This window comes from Atta colombica, unplaced genomic scaffold (genome assembly GCF_001594045.1).
Source record: "Atta colombica isolate Treedump-2 unplaced genomic scaffold, Acol1.0 scaffold89, whole genome shotgun sequence".
In the NCBI taxonomy this organism is placed as follows: Eukaryota; Metazoa; Arthropoda; class Insecta; order Hymenoptera; family Formicidae; genus Atta; species Atta colombica.
In genome coordinates, this window is record NW_017259582.1 from 359,979 (window position 1) to 384,340 (window position 24,362).

The window sequence follows — 24,362 nt, forward strand, 5'->3', positions numbered from 1 at the left end:
AAACGCAAAGAAAAGAAATTAACATGAAGAAAAAAGGACATAAAATGTACATTTTCGCATCTATCGTGAGATTATGTTATTTAAATGCGGCATATTGTCCATAATGTTAAAGTTTCCCACAACGTTTTTCTTTGAAAAATATACTTTATATATTTGTGCGCGCACGTGTATGTATAATTATATACAGAATATCACACATTTAATAAATTAACATATTCTTTTAGATATATGATACAGGCTGTCCCAAACTGGTGAATCTTGCTAATCAAATATTAATCAAAAGATTGTGGAATATTTAAAATTAAGATACACGTGCGCGCGCTCCAAGACATGCTGTTATAAATTATTAGCTCTTGATTGTTGTTAACGTTCATGTTAATTTACTGCAATACAAATTTTCATATTTACAGTCGAATATAAAAATGTTCAATTTCTGAAAGTTCAATAGACTAAAAAAAATCTAGCAAATTCTTCTACGAGAACAATCAAAATTTCAAGGAGCGAACGTCCGATATCTTAGGTATAAATCTTCTTGATTTCCCGTATACAATTATAATCTGTAAGTAGTCAGAATGGCATTGACGCGTTTTTTTTATTTTTTCTTAAATATCTTCGAATATATGAAGCACTTTGCATTAAAAAGATTAAAAAAAATCATTTAATAAATTAATCAAACACACTATTTCTTCTAGTGTACTTTGAATTTCTTATATCATCAATTTTTAAATAAAACTTAATTTAAATAAAATCGAAATTTAAATCGTCGAAATACCTCGACATTTAATGTTAAAAAGAAATGATTGTTCCAATCAATATTTGAAAAATTTAGGTTTTATGAAACATTATTTATTCGAAGTATCTATTCAGTTCTCCTTGATACCAGAAGAGATTTGCATTAATATGAATAATTATATATGTCTTTGAAGATGAATTGTACTATTGATGTGCGTTTAAATGTTAATAAGTTGGAATGAATACATAACATGGAGCAGGTACGTTTACGCGAAATGCACTCAGGATGAAACGCCTGAGTCCTTGTGATGCTCCTGTCCTGCAGTCTCTAACTGCGATAAAGTTCTTTGCAACTCTGCTCGTTCAGCTGGTTGCAATCTGTGCGCAATTTCCAGCACTGCGTTCAATCTTATTTCCGGACAGATTTCCAAAGCTTCCTTGATTCGCGTTACTACCGCGTCTCTCTTCACACACGTTATATTGCGCGATACCACACTATCATCGGTTTTACATTGAGCTTCCAACCAACAAGCTGCAGCTTCGTCTTGATCCCACAAATATGACTCCGTTGCTCCCTTGTCTTCGATGAACCAACGTCGAAGCATCGCTTCCACTTGTCTGACGTCGAAACTAGGCTGCGTTAATAGAATTTCAGTCTTAATTTCCTCTTCAAAAAGTCGCCGTCGTAATCGCCAATAAAATAGCTGACGCGCTTTTTTCCATGGTATTATCTCCTGAATTGTATTCTTTTCGAACATTCTCTCCGGCGTATCGTGCAAATCAGCGAAATAAACAGCGACTTGACGATAAATTGGCTCCAAAATCTGTTCGCGCTTGCGAATTTGCGCTTCGATCTCGGCGCGTTCCTCCGTTGTGTTTACTATTGTTAATTTTTCCTTTAGAAACATACACAATTACATAAACGTTATATAAATGTAATATCAAGAGTTTGATATAAAAAGATAAGGAATCGCGTTTACGTACTTTTAATTTTATTATAACGAGATCAACTCTATGCATAGTCTTCACGATGTCCTTGTTACGGAATTTGATTTCTACAATACCATCAGGTTCCAAGATGCCACCTCTACTATTATTGTCAGCAAACATCTCCATAAAACGAGGATTTATCATAGGATCAACGACTGCCCAAGCGCCACCCCTAAGTTCTCCGTTCGGTGGAATGTAAACAAATATCGGCTTGCAATATTGCCGTAATCCGTCCACGATGTACGCGCCAAACTTGACGATCTGTTCATACATGTCTGTAAGTACGATATAATGAATTAAAGTAGTTAGTGAAATTGAGATAATGATTGAGCAATGATTGATAATCGAAGATAAGTTTACCTTTCATACCGCCAGAGAAGCCTCTCCAATTAGCAAAGATAAATAGCGGCAATTCCTCTTTTCCGAAATCTTGAATAGCTTGAGCAGTTTTGTACGCGCTATCTGGAAACCAAACTTGTCCTGCTTGAGATATAGTTTTAGCCTCCGAATCTAAATTGGCAGGGTCAGCTGGCAAATGCAGCTCGACAGTCCTCGTTTCGACAGCGATAATGCCACACGGTATGCCACCGAGTCTAGCTCGTCCCGTTACTACTGTTTGCGCCCATGGTCTCATTATTTCCTGTTTTATTACAGTTACAACACAAAAGTAAGTTAACAATACTGCTGAGTTTCCTAATAAAAATAAGAATTTTTTAAAAAATTATATAAAAGTTCTAAAAAATTTTGGAATTTATATAAAAATTTTAAAAATTACACAAAGATTTTAATAAAAAAAATTTTCATTAGAATTGCTTTAAAATCGAAAGATAGAAAGAACTCACATGCCACGAGCCTCGGTCGAAGAAGCCACTTTCCCAGACATTCGACTCGATACAATTTCTGCCCTCCAACATCCATCTCGGATCATAAGCTGCTTTTGTAGGCACGTAACCGATCTCTCGGTCAATTGGATCCATGATGGGTGACAGTATCGGCAACGAGGCACCTTTATTTTTAGGAAAATAACTTAGCCACTTCAGAACAGTCGCCACTCCGTCCAAGTCCCGATCGTCAGTCGCATGAGACACTCCATTGTTGTGCATAATCTGTGTACCGCCCAGTTGATTGTTACTAGCGTAAACCTCGCGACCCAGCACAGTATTTAATGCTCTATAACCGGTTAAAATAATATGCGAATTTTCAATCTGAATTATTCTTTGACCGAGACGAACCAGATAGGCGCCGATACCGATCGCACGGCATGACACTATAGAGATTGTGATAGTTTCATTGTATGCTTTTGACGTTTCTCCCGCGATTAGGCCAGCATACTTTAAATTCTCTACCCCTAGATTATCATCCTTGCCGATGATGTCTGTGATCTTGTAACGTGATTCTCCTGCAGGATCCTCAATTAGAGATGCCTTCACCGAGTTGAGGGGCGCCAAGCGCGCGTAATCATCCGGCGTGAGATATATGTATTTGAAACCCTTCTCCGGCTCGTTCTCGTCTTCCCATGCGATCTTGAAAAGAGCCTTCACCTCTTCGGCTAGACCAAGACGTGCTCCAGAATTGGCAGAAAAGTATATACGTGGACACCCAAGTTGTCTCGCTCTCTCGGAAGCTCTACAAAACACAAGATCCTCGCGCGTCCCGAATGAGCCTATCATGTACGTTAAATCATTGGCAATAAGTATAATATCCCTGCCGAATGGATACTCCGGAGTATACAGAGTCAACTGCCACGCGATCATGCCAACGTCGTTTTCGCCCGGCAGGCGCTTCTGTTCGACCAATTGTTCCCCCTCTAATACTAACTCCACGATATCCATCACTGGATTAGGAATCGTAATCGGATTTTGCTCGCTCGGCGGTGTCTCCTCAACGTATCTCTGCCATAATTTCTCGAGTTGTTGCCGGAACATATCTGGTAAATCGTATACGTAAGTCGTGCCGGCGCTCTGCGCCTGAAATCTCTTTGCTTGGAGATAATCTTTGGTCAGATATGGCGTGGAGATCGGTAATCCATGCATAAGACCTGGCCTCCAATTGGTCCCGTTTGCTGTAGTAGACGGATAAGACTCGAAGCGAATGATACCCGTCTTGGAGTCGGTAGCTTCCGTGTACAAGTGCAAGTCGATGCTGTATCCACTATCATTGGCGATACAGAGACGTACGTTGGAGGTCGGTTTCCCTGGTGCGGGTCGAATAGTCATCTTTATCTCTGCCTGTCGGACGTGCAGTTTCCATAATCTTGGCCCATATCGTAGCACCATGCTCGTCACACTCTCCTCTATTCTGCTAGGATCCATGATGACTGTGGGTACAAAGTTCAAGAAAATATGATTGCACTCGGTACGTTTAGCAAGAGGATGCGAGAACGCAACTTCCAGCTCGTCCATGGCCTCGAGCAAAACACGCTCGCCTTCATTATGAAGATAATCGAAACTAGCCTCTTTCGTGATGAGATCGGAATGTCGTATGATCGAGCGAATGAAGAAGCGATAATCCGTAACTTGTTGACCCTTTGCAACCTTGGCTTGCCCGAGGTACAAATGCATCTTTTGATTGGATGTTGGAAGTGCCTCGAGATCGTATGTTCGCATACGATTCAATTCCAATTGAAAGGCGCAACCGGGCTCGAGATGCCGGTAGATTCTGTCCTCGACGAAGCCCTCTCGTTGACGGAAGGTGAAAAATTTGGGGAACTGCCTTTTCTTGAGTGCGGCGAACGTAACTCTTCGGATGCCACGGGATATTAACTCATCTTTGTTGTTCGCACACCAATCTCCAAACATTCTGGCCATAGTGGCGTCATCCTCGGTGCCATTCTCTTTGACTGCGATGCTTAATATGTGAATTGGCTCTGCGGATTTGTCATTAGTAGTTGTCGCTGTCGTCGTGGTTATCGTCTCAGCCGCACTCAAAGAGACATTGATCGATGTACTGTGCCTCGATTCGCTCCCGGCGGCTTCCACCGCCTCCAACAATTTCGGACACACTACTGGCGTGGGACTAGATAGATCCTCTAATAGATCCAAAATCTCGTCCACATACTGGTTAAAGTGATCGAGATCCTGAAAGGCCGCCATCGCGCCAGCTCTGTGGTCCACCAGAGATTGATTCTGACGATTAGGATGATTGCTGGGTAAAACGAATTGGAAATACACCAACGGGATCTCGCCAGATAGCTCTAAGTGTTGTAAACACGTCAGTTCATAACTGATATAAGCTCGTCGTACGTAGACTTCCAAGGCTGCGTTGCATACCGCGCGATTGGAATGATAGAAAAAGTCGTGAAGTATGTCGAAGATGGACGTTTCCGAGAGAATGAGTTTCTGCAGATTTTCTGGATGGAAATCGTGCCCATACATATCCACCGCGGAAAGAAATATAGATTCCATCTGATTATGTCTAAGCTCATATGCAGGTTGATGGGCAGCGATTAACACCTGTCTAGCTCTCAATGCAACGCGGCTGTGCTCCGTACGATTCAGACTAGTTAATTCCGTCAGCGTGCTCGATAGCTCATCCGTGAGACCGGGTTCGTTAGCCCACAGATGATCAATCAACATAGTAACTAGGACGTTCTTTTTCGTCACTTGGTTATGACTGAAGATCATACCAGTCACAGTGGTTACGTCATCCTTGTATTTTTCTATCAGTGCGGAGACACACTTATCATAATGACCTTGTTGGAATTGGCTTTCAACCGTGTAATACTGTCGGAGAAGTTCATGCACGGCGGTCTTCATTCGACCGCGTATACCGTTCCGGTATCTTTGTACCAATTGCACGATAGCTTGAGTAGTCAGGAAGAACACGTCTCGCTCGGCTCTTTTAGACAAAGTCGCCGCGTGTCCATCAATTACAGCAGCGATCTGTTGACTTGGAAATTGAGCTAAGATCGACGTGATATTTCGCTCGTACAAAGACATCAATTTACGAATTTTTTTCTCAACCGAGACAGGGATCCTGCCGGATATCGTCGCAATCACCTCCTGCAATTCCAACAACGGCAAATTAGGATCGCGTAACGAGAACATGAACTTTTCGATTAGCTCACGTAAACGTGGCAAATGGTATGGATCGGGTAAGCAGTAGCCAGCTAAAGTATTTTCCAAAGCATTTCGATACTTGGTGTGAAGATGATTCAGTTTTTCCGGTATAGCCGATGCTACCGCCGCAGGAAATTGCCTTGTATATTCTTGCGCTTTTGTCACCAACGACGGATCATCCAATTCGAGATGCGCGATTAATGTGCCGGCTTCTAATATAGCGCCAGGTCTCTTTACATAAAAAACACTTCCTGTCTCGCTGGCGGTAACAGTCATGACCATTTTCATTACTTCAATTTCGGCGTATGCCTGACCAGGGCCAACGTGACCCCCGTCTTCGACCAAGAAATTAATTAACTTGCCGGCCGACGGTGATCTCAATAAGGACGGATCATTATCTTTCTCAAAAATACATGTCTGATTTCCAATTACGATCCTATAACGATCCACCTCTTCACGCATATAAGTCGTAAAACTGGCACCATCTAGTGAAAACAGCAATCCTCCGTCCGACATGCGATGGATTTCAATTTCTTTGTAGGAGCCATTCATCACGAGGAAATAAGTATTGGGACCAGATTTGGCAGCCTGTACTTTATATTTGTATCCGTCGTTAATAAGCTCTACCTACAATACGTAATGTAGTAAAAAAAAATAAAAATAGTCCATAACATATACCTCAAAATCAATAAGGTAATTCGAAAAAATACATCTTGCAGTATTATTCAAATAACATTAATAGGACAGGAACTTACATCAATAACGTTATCTAAATCATTGCTAGCCTGTATTTGGCCTTTTTCTAAGGCAGTTTGAAAACCAGTAAAAGCCGCTGTGATCGCTCTATCGGCAATATGAAGTGCTCCACACGTAACAGCCAATATAATATCTGGTTTGTCGCTTCGAACGCGTTCGGCGATCAGTAAATCGAGCCAAGCAGTATCTATATTATTCTGTAGAAAGGATTCAGTCTCCAATAATGTGATAAGATACTCAACCGTTGTCCTAAAATCGCCTCTGATGCTCAGTTCTTTTAGAGCCACAACTAAATTCTCTCTAGCTTGATTACGGTCCTCACCCCACGAAAAACAATGGCCAAATTGAGAATCCGCGAATTCGTGAAGTCCTCCTGAAGCTCCAACTGAGAAATAGCCCCAAACATTTTTGGATGATCGAAAATTCAACTCTTGCACTGTACCGGAACTCGGCTTGAAACCTAAAAAATTCAAGTGAGTTATATGATTTCTAGAAAAAAAATTAAATCTTTTGCGGTAGGAAACTATCTTACCTTCGTCAGGATTTTCGCTGGTAATTCTGGCTGCGATAACGTGGCCCCACGGTTGAGGTTTGTGACGAGGCTGGTCGAAATCAATTGGATTATCGCCCCAAGGACTTTCACCATATAAAAGACGTATATCTTTAATGTGGTGCAATGGTAAGCCCATTGCTATCTGTAGTTGGGCGGCCGGCAGATTCACATCCGATACCATCTCAGTACAAGGATGCTCCACTTGAAGACGAGGATTCAACTCCAAGAAATAATACCTGCCAGCTGTATCGTACAAATACTCGACGGTCCCCGCGCTAATGTATCCCACCATTTTTGCTAATCTTACAGCGGCCTATTGTTCGATAGTAAACAATCAATAACACATTGTCGAGGATAAAATTATTATGATATTTACTTTTTCCATTTCTTCGAAAATCTCTGGCTTGGCAATCACGGCAGGTGCTTCCTCGATGATTTTTTGATGTCTCCTCTGGATAGAGCAGTCGCGTCCAAACAATGATATTGCGTTACCATAATTGTCAGCCAGTAATTGCACTTCCAAGTGACGTGCGCATTTGGCTAATTTCATAATAAATATTGGTGAGCCAGGTATTTCAATCTGCACTTGCCTAAACGTTAGAAATCCTTGCGATAAAAATGTATTACACAATGCTACATATGTAGTAAAAGTCCATTTTTTTAGGCAGAACTTTAAGGTTTTACCTAAATAAAGCGGGCAATTCCTCGGCGTTTTCTACTTTTCTTATTCCTTTACCACCACCACCTTCGCTTGCCTTCACCATAACCGGAAAACCAATCTTGTTAGCTGCTGCTAGACACTCTTCTACGGTGGCAACGCATCCTTTTTTGAAAAGTTCCGATGATATCTTGATTTTTTTCCCGCTATATTGCGCTGTCAATTCCGATCCTGACCAGGGGAGTGTTGGTACATCTGCAGTTTGAGCGACTATGCTAGATGCAATCTTATCACCCAGAGCCCACATAGCTTTTTCGGACGGTCCTACCGAAAAATGTAGAAATATAATATAAAATCGGCACAAAAATACGCAAATATTGAAATTCTATTGGACAGTTGTCACGATAATTAATTCTTTATTCTTATCAATAATATCGATAAAATAATAGCAGGAAAAACGCAAATTGTGCGTATCTTTGGTTTTCTTTAATTTCTTTAATTCGTCAATTCGATTTTTTAAATGTTATTTATACCAATAAAGCAGATGTTATTTTTATGGAGTAGTTCCGGAAGTTTAGGATTTTCTGAAGCATGACCCCATCCGGCCCAAACTGCTTGAACTTGAGTACGTATTGCAATATCGACGATAAGTTCCACGTTAGCGTAATTATTGTTGTTGGTCCCACCCGGTACAGGCACGTACTGGTCTGCCATTTTGATGTACTCCGCGTTCGCCTTCAAATCTTCCGGAGTGACCATCACCACAAAACGCACAACTCTCTCGTTTTTGAACATCTCATATGACCAGCGTCGAATCGATCGCATACATTTAACTGCTGCGATACCATTATTGGCAATCAACACCTAAAATAATAATTCAAGTAACATAAAGATTTGCAACAAATCTTAATAGTTTTCTCATTTTTAACTGAAGCAACGGATGAAGCAAATGTTTATACCTTGTTGATAACTTTGGTACCTCCGAAGCGATGGACAAATTCTTCAGGAGTCGCAACGGTAAAGTCCTTCTCGTGAAACCGACTTTGCGCTTGGATCATCACCGTACCCTGCGACATGCTAGGCCTGATGAATAATACATTCATGAGTTTATTATCATACCTGATGACACATATTAAGTTCTGCAAATTACGTTCCGCTTATAATGTCGACCGATAATATATTTTCGTTCATTACGAGCAAACACATCTCACATCAACTCGTCAAAGTCTACAATCTATATACGCCAATTAAATTTTAAATCTTGAGAAACGCAGATATTTTTCACAATAAATTTTTCACAGTAGTTTAAGATGTTTAACAACATAAATATATCATATTTATTATTATTCCGCAAAAAATTTACATTTTTAAATCTTGAAACCGATGTTTCGTGTTTCGTATTCTTCGAGACTGATGTTCTCCTCGTTATTTTTTAGAGATATCGGATTGTTGAATAAGAAATTCCTCCAGTTTGAATCTTTCTCTATATTTTTTTATCAAGATAATCTCTTTATCTATCTCATTATGCGATTTCCCGTAGATAAATGAGCCTAAATATTTAAATCCAGAGTGACAGAAACGAATAAAGGTGCGCGATTACAAAAATCAGGATAAAAATCGAATAACTCCAAACATAATCATTTATGAACTAGCTAAGAATTTTTCTTATTTAAGCAGTAAATTTGAAGATATTGGCTAAAATCCGCGATTTCGAGATGCACAAATAAATTCTGTAAATCAAGTTCGGTATTACATCTGCATATCGTTATAAAAAAATTATCGAGAACTTTCCATCACGCGATCAGATATGCAAAGAAAAACTAGTATACAGAAATAATGATTTTGTTAAGCAAGTCTAAAATTTAACTATATATATGTATATATAGATACATATTTGAAAATAATTTTGTTATATGTTTGTAATATTGTAATTATAATTACATGTTCCCATACTATATTATGATTATATTACTGTCATAATGTTAGCAATAATAACTATATGTATAGTTCAATCAACAAATATATATAGTTGGCAACCAAAAATGACTACAATTATAATTATTATTATTATATGTGTGATAGCATGCGGATCAGGTATGGAAGTGTGAATGAATTAAGTTTTATGTGTAAACCAAGTTCCTTTCTTGGCTGTATATACTGAAATGTAATAAATTCTATTCTATTCTAGTTATTATAATTTAATTATAATTAATAATTGAAATAAAATAAACCATTTTACGATAATAACTATTAGACATTTTCGTATTATATATATTACATATACAGAGTATCCCTAAATAAGTGGCCATCCCTTTTAATCTCGTAAACTAGCAGAGATAAACCCAATAAATATAGTATCTAATTAAACTCTATTCTGAGCACAGATTTGGAAAAATTATCCATATTAGAAAACGGAGGAATATGCATAATTTTTGCAAATAAAATAAATAATATGATATAATAAAAGTTGTAGCGAGCTCTAAATAGTATGATATAACAAAATTATTTTTACAAATTATGCAAGTTATTTCGATTTGAAGTTTTGCGAGCAAAGTATCTTTTCTATCAATAATTTTCAATTTTTGCTTTGTGATATATCAACTTCCGACTTTCATATTGTCATCTAATCAATTCGAAAAAAAGGATTGCAATACAGGATGTCTGATAAGTTTTGACAAAGCGCTTGTGTGTAAATAGGGCAGATTAAACTGAGTCAATAAGTCCTCCATCATTTTGCAATTTTCGTAATCTTTTTTTTAGTTACCTAATGGATAGAATATCTAAATTCGATGTATGAAACAACTTTTAAGATATCTTTAAGACTTCTTTAAAAAACACCTTTGAGATATTTCATAAAGAATTCTGAAATCTTAAAGTTGTCTTATGCGTCGATTTTATTTTATCAGCTTATTCGACAATTTTTAGAAATTAATATCTCGCTAACTATTACAAAATTATGTATATATGTAACTTCAAGTAAGCATAATTCATGAAAAATGTATAAATATACTATATAATTTTACTATACTAATTATAATATTGTGTATCATAATAAGCGGTATGAAGCATTATTATACATTATTAGATATTGTAAAGCATTATTAAAGCATTAGTAGGTTTAGTAAGCTAATTCTAAAGTATTAAGAGGCATTGTTAGGATATTAGGAGATTATTAAGGTATTAATGAGCATTAGTAGGTATTACATAAAAAATTCAATAGCATTGCCTAATATTTAGATATTAGTAGACATTTGTGTACACGATTTTGATTAGCAATTATATTTTGTATTCTATTTATGTATATATGATAATTTTTTCTTATTTTCTTAAACTTTACTTTTTTATTTATAAAAAAAATATAAAAATTATCTCTCTTATTTTTCAATTCCTTTTTTTTATTATTTTTCTTGTACAAAAAGAAATACATATTATACAAGAAAAAGAAAAGATACAAAATGACACAACTAAAAAAAAAACGTTATTTTTGAATTATTACCATAATGATGAATTAAATAAACATCATCTTATTTCATCAAAAATAAATTAACTTTATAGAAAATCGGCGCAACTTAAAAAGATTTTAAAAAATCATCACAGCTAAAAAAACGTTTTTTATAAGAGTTGTTGAAATAAAAATGACAAAAATGTCATAAGATACAAAGTAAGTAAAATGTATATTAATAATACATCTTTTTGTTGTATATTATTTAATTAGTCAATAATTTTCTATCAATTTGAAAAATAGTTGTCTCCTTTTCTGGAAAATTTAATTTTTTAAGTTGTCATTTTTAAAGTAAGAAAATGATACAATTATGTATTTAATTACATATATACATTTAAAAAAAATAGGAATTAATTCTCTTTTAGCTATAATATTACGTTTATAAAAGTATCGAAACAGGCCAAAAAGCATCAATCATTTCGAAATAGGATAGATGTGCGATATATCTTATATTCCATTACACAGACATAGATATAAAATATGATACATCTCTTCATTTTGCAATCTTTCAATAATGTTATCAAAACAATAATTACGACTAACAATGTCATAATATCGGCATAAAAAAGATTATAAAATTATATTTATACGATGTATTAATATCATTATGTCGATCATGTAATCGGAGTATGGTTTTAGAATTTGCTTATCAAGCTTTTTCACACACCAAGCGAAAAGCAATCGTCATCAATTACACACAATTACAATTAAAAGAATTTAAAACCCATTTAATTCTTTCATAAATTCGCCTGATTATTTTTCCTTTATGCAGGCAAATCGCAGTAAAGTTCACATTTAAATGTTACATTAACATTCAAATATTTATGTTTAAATATAAATACATAAAGATTGCGAATTCGCAGGAATTACGACACACTCTAAAATTGAAACACAGCGTGACAACATATTATGTAACGATCCGTTTTTCGTCCAACGTATAAACAATTTTGTACGAACAAAAACAACGACTTTTCATTCAATATTTTAATTTTCAAAGAAAAAAATCGGCTTCGTCGAAATTTATTCCAATAATATCCTTTTATTATCTCATACTTTATAAATATAGTCGCGCGCGCGCTCGTGTGTGTGTGTGTGTGTGTGTGTGTGTATGTGTAGAAAAAAAGAAAAAGAAAATCAGTCTTTGCATTATCGGTTCTTCAAAAGTATTTGACGATAACCGTGTAAGGTCGAATCACATTCGCGGCATTTGAAATGCACGGAGAAACCAATCTATACAGCGCATGAATGCTTTATGATTTATCTAAAACGCAAATGTTTCTGATAACGGTGTTAAGAAGTCCGTGACAACACAGTCTGTACTTAAAATACCCTCTATTTTTGCAGAAGGAAACGATCGTAAATTGCACTGAGGCGAACTGTTTGAATATTCAAACGTTCATTGTCGCACGGTCACAGAGGTGAGAAAGGTTACGGAATTACATTCTAAAAAATATGGATTTAAGAGAATATACAGATTTAAGAGGAGATGTCAGGTTGACGGATAAAAAAATATAGTTATTTTTAGCATACAATTGTGATATTAATTAATAATTTACATTGACATACATACACACATATACACACATATACGCACACACATACACACATACACACACACACACACACACACACACACACACACACACACACACACACACACACACACACACACACACACACACATACACACACACACACACATTTAATTTGATACAAGTTAAAAATTTACATTTTGAATAATGTATTAAAAAAAATTTTTTGCTGAAATATAATACAGTAAAAAAATGCCTTGAACTTCACGGTTGATATCTTGATTTCTAGGTATCTAAAATAAAACAAATTTTGGTTTCATTTTAATTTTAAATAATGCTGTTCTCGTTTGATCGTGATTTTTTAAGAAAAAATAATTTTCAACAACTTTCGGTGAAAATTTGATAACTTTAAATGGCTGCCATTTTGTTGAAAATTATTATTTTAGAAAACATTATCAAACGATAACGACATTATTTAAGGTTAAAATGAGATCAAAATTATTTGTTTTAGATGCTTAAAAATTAAGGAATCATATAAAGTTTAACAATAAATTTTTTGTATTATATCTCAGTCAAAATTAGTATTGACATTTTTAAATATATATTAAAACGTAAACATTTAGTTCATACTAAATTAAATTGTCAAAGTAAATTACTAACAGCAGTAATAGCACAATTACATGCTAAAAAAAATTACATAACTACATTTTCAATCCGTCCTACTTCGACGTACCTTTTTAACATCATACAATGTTTATATAATTCTTATAATGTAGATTTAATACTAAAGATTCTAAATCTGTACGTATTTATATTAATACGATGAAAATTATATACTTAAATCTATAAAAGTGTCATATTTAATCTAATTCAAATTGCCACTCAATATATCATATATTGTTCCTACTCAATATATCATTAATTTGTATTAGCAATAAAATTTATCCATTGTTTTAGTAGATGAGACTTATATAGCGTATTCGGTTCAAGTGAGTTTGTATCAACCTGGATTGGATTAATTACATTGTATGCTCTTCTATTGATAAAATATATAACGTCAATCAATAGAACCAACTTAAATCGGTGCAAACGTGCTGAAAATTCTCTTCGTTTGGGGCAAACGGGGGAAGGGGAAGGGGGAGCATCTAAATGGGATCTACCTTTACTTATTGTCACACACAATGTAATGGGGTAAACAAAAAAGATACAAAAATCACCTGAGGCGTTTACGCCGCTCGACCAATCCTGCCGCGGCATTGATCTGCATCTGTAAATTCCCATTATCACTCCCATCGCTCGGGAAGCTATCTTCGATCTCCTGCACCTCGTTAGGATCAGTATCGCGATTGGGATTGAGCTCTTGTTCGCCATGTTCGGGTTCCCCGACGACAAAGCTCACTGGCGACTCCATCTCTCTCGCGCGAGCGGACTCCAACGGATTGATACAGTGGACAGTCTCCTTACTGGATTCCGCCGAATCGGAAGGCGGTAACTCCACGCGTTCGATGTTACCTTTAAAAACACATTCGCGGATGTACACACCCGAGGAGGAATCGATAATTTTGAAGAAAATTTTGGATCACATGACAATCTCCTTTAGAAGGATTTCGTCCGTTAAGAACACTTTGAAAAGCTTGCTACTCGCCCGAAAGAATTTATCATTAAAAGAATCTTACACGCGGGATAGAAAATCGTAGAAAACTGACCTGTCATAATCAATTATTCTCCTCACATTCGACTGCGATTGATTAATTTTCTACGACTTAAGACTCCGCGACTATTAAGAGGATCGCGCGGCAATATAGAACTGTTTGACACGTGGACATTGCAAGGGAATCTCCTTTGAAAAAATAGGAAGAGGAAAGAAGAGAAGAAAGAGTATGCGTCGTGGCTATCGCATGATATGTCCATGAATCCCGTGATCATTTCAAGGGAAAGACACACAAGTGCGTAGACACGGTCACTAGCGGAAGTAAGAAAAGAGCATAAACCGAGTGTACTGGAAAAGTGACAGAAATATGAGTGAAATTTCCAGGAGGCTTAGAGCCGCGACATAGATTTTTGCGCATAACGTATAGAGCATAAGAGAATCAATCAAAATTTTTCTTTTCTATGAAGTGGAAGAAAAGGAAGGATTCAGATTGGTTGATTTTCTTATGTGTTATGTATTACAGTTCATGCAAAAGATTTTTTTTATTTTTTTTATTTTTTTTATTTATATTTATGTTGCGGTTCTTAAATTGGAGTAGCGTTTTAAAACTTTGACTGCCAAGTTGATTCCGAGTTTATATTAAGTTTAATAAATCCAATGTATTTTACTTTATTGTTTTTTAAATGCATATAATTTATATTGACTCTTTAATGTCTTAAATATTACACTTGCATTAAGAAAATATTTTGATTATATTAATGTATATGACAGAATACATTTTAGTAACTAAACAGAATTTTTGGTTATCATGATTGAATTTGATATGTTGTAACTAATGACTGTTGTAGTTAGACTTAACTGTAAGAATTTATTAATCAATATTTTTATACATATACAACTTCTAATTATATTATATTTACTAGACGTTTCTTCATTAAAAAATTATACTGATTTAATTAAAATTAATTAAGTCAGTTATAATTAAAATTAAAAATAAATTTAATATCATTGTCAAGAAATTCTCATATACTTAACAAGAAGGAATTAATCATCTGATAATTTCTAGAAACATTATAATTCTTTTTTTTCCAACGAACATAATGAAGTGTGTCGGATTTCCACCCGGATTTCCTCCCCAGATGTCATGTCATTCATGTTTAACATACAGTAAACAACAAAGACAAAATGATGAACTTGGATGGCACTCGAGTAGTAAGAATCTGAACACAGCCTTGACATCTATCATATTTTCAATTAATAAAACTAATTTTTTTGCCAGCATAGTAAAATCATTCTTAAAATCAGACAAATAAAATCATCCTAAATGAATAATGGGACTTACGTGAATTTCTTTACACATCATCCCAATATAATATAATGGTTATGGTAACCAAAAAGTATTAAGAAGTAAACCTCCCGTTTATGTTTCACTACTCCAATTTAGGCTTCTTCCGCTTCCTGGAAGTGTCACTTTTCTCATACATTCAACTTACGCTCCGATTCTTTCGCCAGAAATGCACGTGGACTTGTGTATATGAATTACGAGGAAAGTACCGTACAAAGAATCCAGAAGACGGCGTAGCATACCCAGTTACGTTCACTCCACTTCTTGATATCTCCTCTTCTCTTACGAGCGGCATGTAAATTCGAAGCAAACCGGCCACCGCGTTGAAGAGATACGCGGCTGAAAGGGTATTGAAGACGATAACGACGTCTCGCACCGGATCGCGCGCACTACACTGACTTCGCTGGGAAACAGGGAGATCGAAGCGAAACAAGTTGCACTGTCCCGTGGCGGGGCAATTCAACTACGTGTTTCGCACGAGCCGAATGTCTGACGTTCGATCAGGTTCAAGGGTCGTCGTGGTAACGTCGGCTGGTCATGTGGCAATCACGATCATCCATTCCACACGGAACTCTCGCGCGTCTTATATTCATTACCAAATTTACTCCGCCTACGGGTTTAATACTCGTATTCATAGTCAGGCCTTATATTATACTCTACGAATTATTTCATTGGCTGCTGAGCATCTAAAGATAAATTTAAGGAAGCCTTAAGTACAAGGACTGACTATGAATACGGGTGTAACACAAAGCGACCGTAACTGAGTCGTGAAATGTAAGTCGTAGTTGTAGATTGACAAAACACACGTGTTGATGTATGACTAGATTCCACGTTTCACGACTATCTTTTTGCCCAGGTCCTACTTCTTCAACCCTTCGATCGGCGAAAGATCGCCAAGCTCATTTCTCACGCGACTTCTTTCTCTTTTTTTTCGCCCAATCGGCAATCACATTAATCAATCTCTTGTTGCTATGTTATATTCTTGGATAAATGAACAAAAGTGAATTTTGTATTGGGAGAAAAATTTGTAGCATTTGTAATTATAATTACATCTCACTATAAACAATATTAAGATTAATTTTTATTATAATTATGATTATTACTGCTATAATGTAACAATAACTAGAAACATTAATAATAACTATAAACATTTTACGTTGCCAAATATATGTGTGTGTGTGTGTGTGTGTGTGTGTGTGTGTGTGTGTGTGTAGAATTTTACACAAATAGAATAAATACTATGAGTACTCTCAAAAATTTTATTAAGAAACGATTCGAAAACAAAGTTGAAACAAATTAAAGATAAGAAGGTGTGTATTTTCAAAAAATTTCGACAACACGAATTATTTTGAAATTTTAATCACAATGTACAAAGTGTTTGGAATCATCTCTTAAATTCTTTTAGAGTATTTACTTTTAGAGTATCCATCTTGTAATTATTATTACTAACATTATAGCAGTAATAATTATAATAACATGTAATTAGAATTATAAATATCTTTTTCTCGCTGTGTAAGCCGAAACATAAGGCCTGTTTTTTTTTGGCTGAATTTTTGCACCAGTTCATCTTTCTTCCTCTTCTTTCCTCTTGAAAATTTCATTTACGCGTAAGCATGAAAGAGCAAGGTCGAGGTATGCGTTTTTGTTTACATTGCCGCCAAATGCGCGTTGTACATGGAGATACATTCAATCGTACTTGCAGCAAGATATTTGCACATGTGTGAAAAAATAGTTTTACAATTACATTTACCTATAAATTTATAGTTATTTTCGATATCAACTGTATCTTTGATAGGTCTATATAAATATAATTATTATTATTAATGTTATATAAGTAATAATTATAAAACCGGAGCTGTTGAATATAATTATTTCATCATGCAAAATTACAGTAAAATTATTTTACTGTAATATAACAGTAATTTATAGTCATTTTCAGTGCCAATTATATGTTTTTGTAATATATAAAATTATAAATATAATTATTGTTATGTGCAATAACGTATAGAATGTATAGAACAGTAACTATAAACAGTAACTATAAAAAAAAAGAACCTAATTAACTATAATTATTTCATCATACACTTTCATCATAATTTAACTATAATTTATAGTCATTTTCGGTGCTAACTATATATATTTATATATTTTTTGACAGAACTAAAAATATAAGAATTATTACGAATATTATAACAATATAATAACTATATAAAAATGGAGTTCCTAACCATAATTATTTTACCATGCAATTAATTACAAATATCAAACACTTTTCTCTCAATGCGAACAAGTATCGATAATTTCCCAAGCAGTTTTGATCTCGCGAATGAATGATCTACATTTACATGAAAGTGAAATAAAAATCGAAATGAATAAGACAAACATCGAACTTTCATCGTGGATTAGAAGTCAATTAAGTTTTCGAAATTCTCGAGTATCACCTCTCGCGCGAAACTTCCACGTGCATAAGAACGAAGTACAGGTATCATTTTTTTTCTATTCACCAAATATTAAACAAGGATAACATGATATTCGACGAACACTCGGATCGAAAATCTGAATACGTCCCAGAAGGTCAGAAGGAAGAACCTTTCGACTTCTTTTTTGAAATCCCATTTTGAATGACGGACGATTCGTGGACTGTGGTCCTCGCATGGTCCATAGATTTCCACACGAGAATGTCGAAAAATTAAGGGGAGCCGACGATTGGCTGAGCCGAATGTCAGGCGACGCAGGAGCGGTGTTGATTGGCCGCGCGCGCGCGCGACATGACGTAACGTGGCGCGATGCTGGCGATGCTTCATGCAGCACGCGCGGTCTGCGTAAAACGTCTGATCCCCTGGACCCACCGCACCACCGATCTCATTGACGAATCTGATCGATGTGTTGACGTTTTCATTTCGAGAGAGATCGCGTGTCAATACTCACCGATCTGACCTTAGTACGAAGCGAAGATGCCTCGCCTCGCAGAAATTTATCCATTATCTAAGCGCGTGAATGAGAGGAGACACAACCGACTCACCGATGACGAATCTTGCGCACCGAAGCAACTCGTTGCTTCTCCTCGAGGTTAGGTTCGTCCCTTCGCTCTTGTTCTGTCATTCGAGACGAGTCGGCGATTTCACGAAAGGGATGGAGATTCGGAGATTCGGTCGTTCACCGTGTTTTGTTATATCACTTTGATACTTCACTTGGGTGACGCCGGTAGGTCGTTGAGATCGTTTTATGATCGACAAGTCGTCACCGCGTGACTATATATCTATATGTAATTATTTTTTTCTCCACATGGACGTCAGACGATCCCTACATTCGCTACTGAAACGCGCGCAATCGCGCGTTACGCGAAACATAAAAAACAGACGAGTACACCGACATACTCATGCCACTGTACTGTCATCGTACGCGCTCGTCTTTACCGGTCGGGATTTGTCGAGATGTACGACACACACGTTATTCTGATCAATGCAGGTGCGGCGCACAAATATGCCGTCTACGCAAAATCTGAATTACAATTGTTTCATTGGCCGATATTCATATTAGTCAGATCTTATATTTAAGATCGTCTTAAGTACAATCTTAAGATGTCACTTAAGATCTTAAAATAAGAATCGACTATTGTCCGATATTCTGTTTTTATTTTAAGACCGTCTTAAGCAATGTCTTAAATCGCTAATACGGCCCTCTGATTGGTTCATGACATCTTAAGACTGTACTTAAGATTGTCTTAAATTATAATAAAATCTGACTGTGGTCGATATTCATAATCAGATCTTATATTCAAGACCGTCTTAAGTACGGGCTTAAGAAATCACGAACCAATCAGAAGGCTGCATTAGCATCTTAAGACATTACTTAAGACGTCTTGAAATAAGACTCGACTATGAATGAATACCAATCATTGACATGTTTCCCATTCAGCACAGAAAGATTGTCGAAACATTGTAGAATGATTTCACTGAAACATTGCAATATTGCATAGTAGTTGCGAAACGTTGCTGAATTATTGTTGCAAAATTCCAACAATGTTAAGATGTCCGCTTTTTGTTATATTGCAAACGTTCCAGCAATATTGCAATGTGATGTATTTGGATAAATTTTTTACGAAGACTCTAAAATGAAAACTATTTCTATACATATATCTCACTAACTTTAATTTTTCTACAAATCGCATTTCTAGTGATATATACTTTCCAAAAGCAATTTTTTATGATAAAACTATAAAATATTCCAATAAATATAGTATTAATTCCGAAGAATAAATTTATTCGTAAAAATAAAACATGTATGTGTGTGCTCCGAACTACTCCGAAATATTATCCACATTAATATAATAATACAATCGCTTGATAAATTAATCATGAATTAAGTTAATCGCAGATTCTTTTTAATTCGAAATTACTCCGAATCAATTGAAATCGATTAAAAAATGACGGTATGAAATTTATCAATAAAGTTCGGGCGCTGGTTTATTCTTGCGTTCACATCAAGCATAAATACATCATTGATCGCATAATTAATATTTTGATAAATCGTTTTCAGCAGCTTAATTATTTATTATCTTATCCGATAATGATGTGTTAATTGTTTTCAAACTCAATTTATACAATCTTTTGATTTTATATTTAAAATAAAACTTAGCTAATGAAATGGCCATCAAATAATAAATTAATAAATTTTTTATTTGAATAGAAAATGAATTATATTATTATATCATAAAAACTACTGTTAAATTAAAAGACTGTACTACATGAATATTATAAAAAATTATATTTTTATATTATTATTATAGTAACATAATTAAAGAATTACAATTTTGCAATGTTTTTGAAATATTACAGGCATATCTTGATATCTTACAGGCATATTGTTAATTTACATTTCTATAATATCTCTGCAATATTACAATGCAATCTGTAATATTGCAATATTACTTCAATCTTTTGTGCTGTATGGGTACCGGCCTCTAATTGATTCATGACATTTAAGATTAAACTTTAAGACAATCTTAAATAATAATAAAATCCGACTATGAACCGGTCATTGACATGTTTGGTAAATAAATAGACGCGGCGATTATTTATGAGAATAACGGTAAGATATTTGATCATATTTTCAGGTAATCTAAAAAAAACCTAAAAAATTAAAGATGTTTACAATATTTAAAAATGTTCAAGGACAAGAATGTATCATCTAGGATACGGTCAACACGATGCTGCAAACGCTTTGAAACGTTTTTAAATTGATCAGTTTGTAAAATTCTTTCTTCTAATTGGTCCATCAAATGCTTCAAAGCATTTTCAGCGAGATTTTGACCATAATCCTAGACATTCTGCTGTTTAGTAATACCTAGTAAAAAAATGTTTGTGCATGGATATATATAAATATGTATAAACATACATAAACATGTATAAATATTCATAACCATATATAATTATGTATGAGATATGCACATATTCATTCACATGCACGTATTCATATATCCTTTCTTTCATTTGTAAAATTATTTTTTAGTGTATTATAAATAATAAAAAAAAACATCAAAAATAATAAAAGAAAAATATTCAAAAAAATCAAAGAGAAATGTAAAAGAATTGTACGTAAAATGATATATAATTATATGTAAAATTATACGTATATTGTTATGTATGAGGAAATTTTGTGGCATTTTTCCAAACTTGATTTTTTTCTAAAACAATGCGAAAATTGTCTCATTAACTATTTTTGATGTTATATTAAAAAATATTATTATTATTTTTAGTATACTAAAAATTTAAGAAATTTTACAAAAAAAAGATGTATAGATATATAATTAATTTCATGTATAATTATATACGTTTATGAATATTTATGCGTGTTAAGTATGTTTATACATATTTATATATATTCATTGTATAAAAAATTTTTTACCGAGTAACAAATTCGATAGACCTGCACCAGAGATAAATCTGAAAGATATTAGCTCTACTGTGTGTAATATAGTATAGATATTTTATAAAAAAGAAAGCATGTATTTATAATGTAATAATGTCTTATATTGTCATAAAACGCTCTAAAGTTTTTTCTACAATTACTATTGGTATAAATAATCAATCATATTATGAACAGTAATTAGTTAAAAACTACTCAAAATTTATTCACATAGACTTCTACAAAACTTCTCTATTCACTTCTACAAAATTCGATCTTTTAATAATATTTTGTTAGTGATTACATTTACCATAGCCCCTTAATCGAATTTAATAACATCCGTAATTATTGAAATGGGCCATAGATATTTCTCTGAAGAATAAAATGACTGTAATTAATCAGTTTTTAACTACGGATGTGATTAAGATGATTTTATGGGTGAAAGTAGTGATGCAAATAACATATATAACATATCAGAATACATTTTTTCTTTATTAACTCATTTATTTTTATATTGCTGTATTAATCATTATTCTCTGTCAAATTTGATTGCAGGACAAAGTCGCATCACAGGAACGTGATTAAATTAAAACAGTTTTGGATTTGCTTGAACGGAATTTGAACATGAATAAAAAAACCGTAGATCACCATGACATTCCCGATCAAAATTCCAGATCCTGTCGCGTACTGAGCATCGCACTAAGCGATATTATCAGACACAGCGGGAATGTCAATTTTCGAGATCACTGCTTCGAGGTATTACGGACAGATAGCTCGTTTGGAGCGCAAATGGCACTCTCAACCAATTTATTATCGATCGTATTTCGTAATCATTCCGCTCGAGAGAAACAAGCAGAGATGGAAAACGAAACTATCAAGAATACAGAAAATGAAACATAAACTTTGTTCTTTTTTCAAGATTAGATAAGTTAATCTTTTTTATTAACTAAATTAAATTAAAATTAATGGACTATTAAGATAAAAGTTAATTTTAAAAAAACGTTTATTAAACCAAAATGTTATTCTATAATTGGATTACTTGAAAAAATAATTACAATATAGATTATTAAATAAATTTAATATTTTAGTTGTAAAAAATAAATTTATCTAAAATAAATTTATCTAAAATAGCGAAGAAAAATATATTTTTGATATTCATTTTAAATGGAAATGTATTTCTTTAATTATAAAAACTAATCAATAATAATAAAAAAATTGTATAGGAAGAATTATACAGAGACATTACAAGAAATATGATTACAGAAATATGAATATAGATAACGAATTATTATAAGTAGAATTATTATAGGTAGATATTAATCCGTATATTGCATATAGCAATAAGATAAAATGAACCAATGATTTATCATCAAAAAAGACCAAGTATCTCCAATAATGACTAATTAATTTCTAAGACTTAAGAAACAAAACGAATTAATTTTCTTGCTAAACTTTCAACAGGGATTTCATGAATTTTCTTCAGCAAGAGACTGATGTATTTTTTCTTGATTAGAATATAGCACCGACGAAATATTATTAAAACCAGTAGCCGATTTTATGAAAGTAAAATTTAAGTTATTAGAAGTAAAAAATTGATAATACAGTACTAATCTCTATTAATTTCATAAACACGTATACATAATATATACGTTTAAAACTAAATAATACTTGACTTTTATTTAAAACTGTGATTTTAATATTATTGTCAGAGTTCGATTATCAATTATTAAGTCATCAATAGAAATGATAATTATATAGAAAAAAAAATAATTGTACGGCAATATACAAGAAATATACATATTATTTATGCAGCATTTACGTAAAAAGAAATCATAAATTTAGTAATGTATTATCCAAATATTATTATATTAATAATCGCAAATTTATATCAAATGTTGATAACGTCATCGTTCTTCAATTATCTCTGGATCTCCCGGATTCTATTGATAGTCACGAAAATTTTCAGACAAGATCGGCCGTCTTTGATATATTTTCTCGTCGGTGAATATAGTAAACTCAAGAAAAAAACACGTCAATCCTTTGTTGAGAAAACTCATGAAATCCCTGTTGAAGATCATAGTTTAGCAGGAAGATCAGTCCGTTTTCTTAGAATATTAAAAAATCAGCCAGCATTGGAGATACTTCTCTTTTGATGCAGTCATAGATGGAATCTGATTCACCTTGTACTTCAATCCGAATTCGTTATGGAAGTAAAATTTATCCCCATTACGTATTTTTCATTAATATGACGGAAAACATAAGATTTTAATTCTCATTCATGAGCCCTGTCATTCACAATGAGGGCGCTGCAAACTGGTACCGACAGAACAATAAGGGGCTCCGCACAATAAAAACAGAAAACAGAGAATAATGGTGCAGCCACAATAGAATAAGGAATAAGAAATAAACGATACCAACTTATAAGAAACCGTGTATTCCGATGTATCCGATTTCTGATAGATTGAAATCTTTATTCTTTATTTCTAATTTCTTATTCCTTCTATTGTGACTGCGCCTTAAGAATTTCAACTTATCAGAAACTGTGTATTCCACAATACATGATTTTTGATTTTTGAAATTCTTATTCTCTTTTCTCTGTTCCCTATTCCTTTTATTGTGCGGAGTTTGTAAAACTCGCAGCACAGACTTTTGCATAACGTATAATGCATAGTGCATAA

The 24,362-nt window shown here is 34.1% G+C and overlaps 1 protein-coding gene across 4 annotated transcripts; it reads right to left on the reverse strand.

Annotated features, from left to right (window-relative positions):
- Positions 1-835: 835 nt before the first annotated feature.
- LOC108693226 (acetyl-CoA carboxylase) lies at positions 836-19,085 on the reverse strand. 4 transcript variants are annotated; one of them, XM_018202052.1, is made up of 12 exons: positions 18,800-18,871; positions 13,999-14,293; positions 8,707-8,830; positions 8,281-8,611; positions 7,774-8,071; positions 7,466-7,679; positions 7,069-7,402; positions 6,536-6,996; positions 2,565-6,407; positions 2,083-2,362; positions 1,717-1,997; positions 836-1,628 (listed from the first exon to the last, which is right to left on the reverse strand). In XM_018202052.1, exons 2-12 carry the CDS (start codon positions 14,190-14,192, stop codon positions 1,014-1,016), a joined length of 6,975 nt encoding a protein of 2,324 aa, XP_018057541.1. In that variant the 5' UTR covers positions 14,193-14,293; positions 18,800-18,871; the 3' UTR covers positions 836-1,013. The 4 variants fall into 4 exon arrangements, with proteins under 4 accessions (XP_018057541.1, XP_018057539.1, XP_018057540.1 ...); XM_018202050.1 differs by lacking the exon at positions 18,800-18,871 and adding an exon at positions 15,987-16,073; XM_018202051.1 differs by lacking the exon at positions 13,999-14,293 and having other exon boundaries at positions 18,800-19,085.
- Between the last annotated feature and the right edge of the window lie 5,277 nt (positions 19,086-24,362).

Coding starts and splice junctions, on each gene's coding strand:
- LOC108693226 (XM_018202050.1), bottom strand. CDS start 16,017: ATGCTACGCCGTCTTCTGGATTCTTTGTACG. Junction 14,294..15,986: donor TCTTCTGGATTCTTTGTACG/GTACTTTCCTCG, acceptor GTGTTTTTAAAG/GTAACATCGAACGCGTGGAG. Junction 7,680..7,773: donor GAATTGCCCGCTTTATTTAG/GTAAAACCTTAA, acceptor TCTAACGTTTAG/GCAAGTGCAGATTGAAATAC.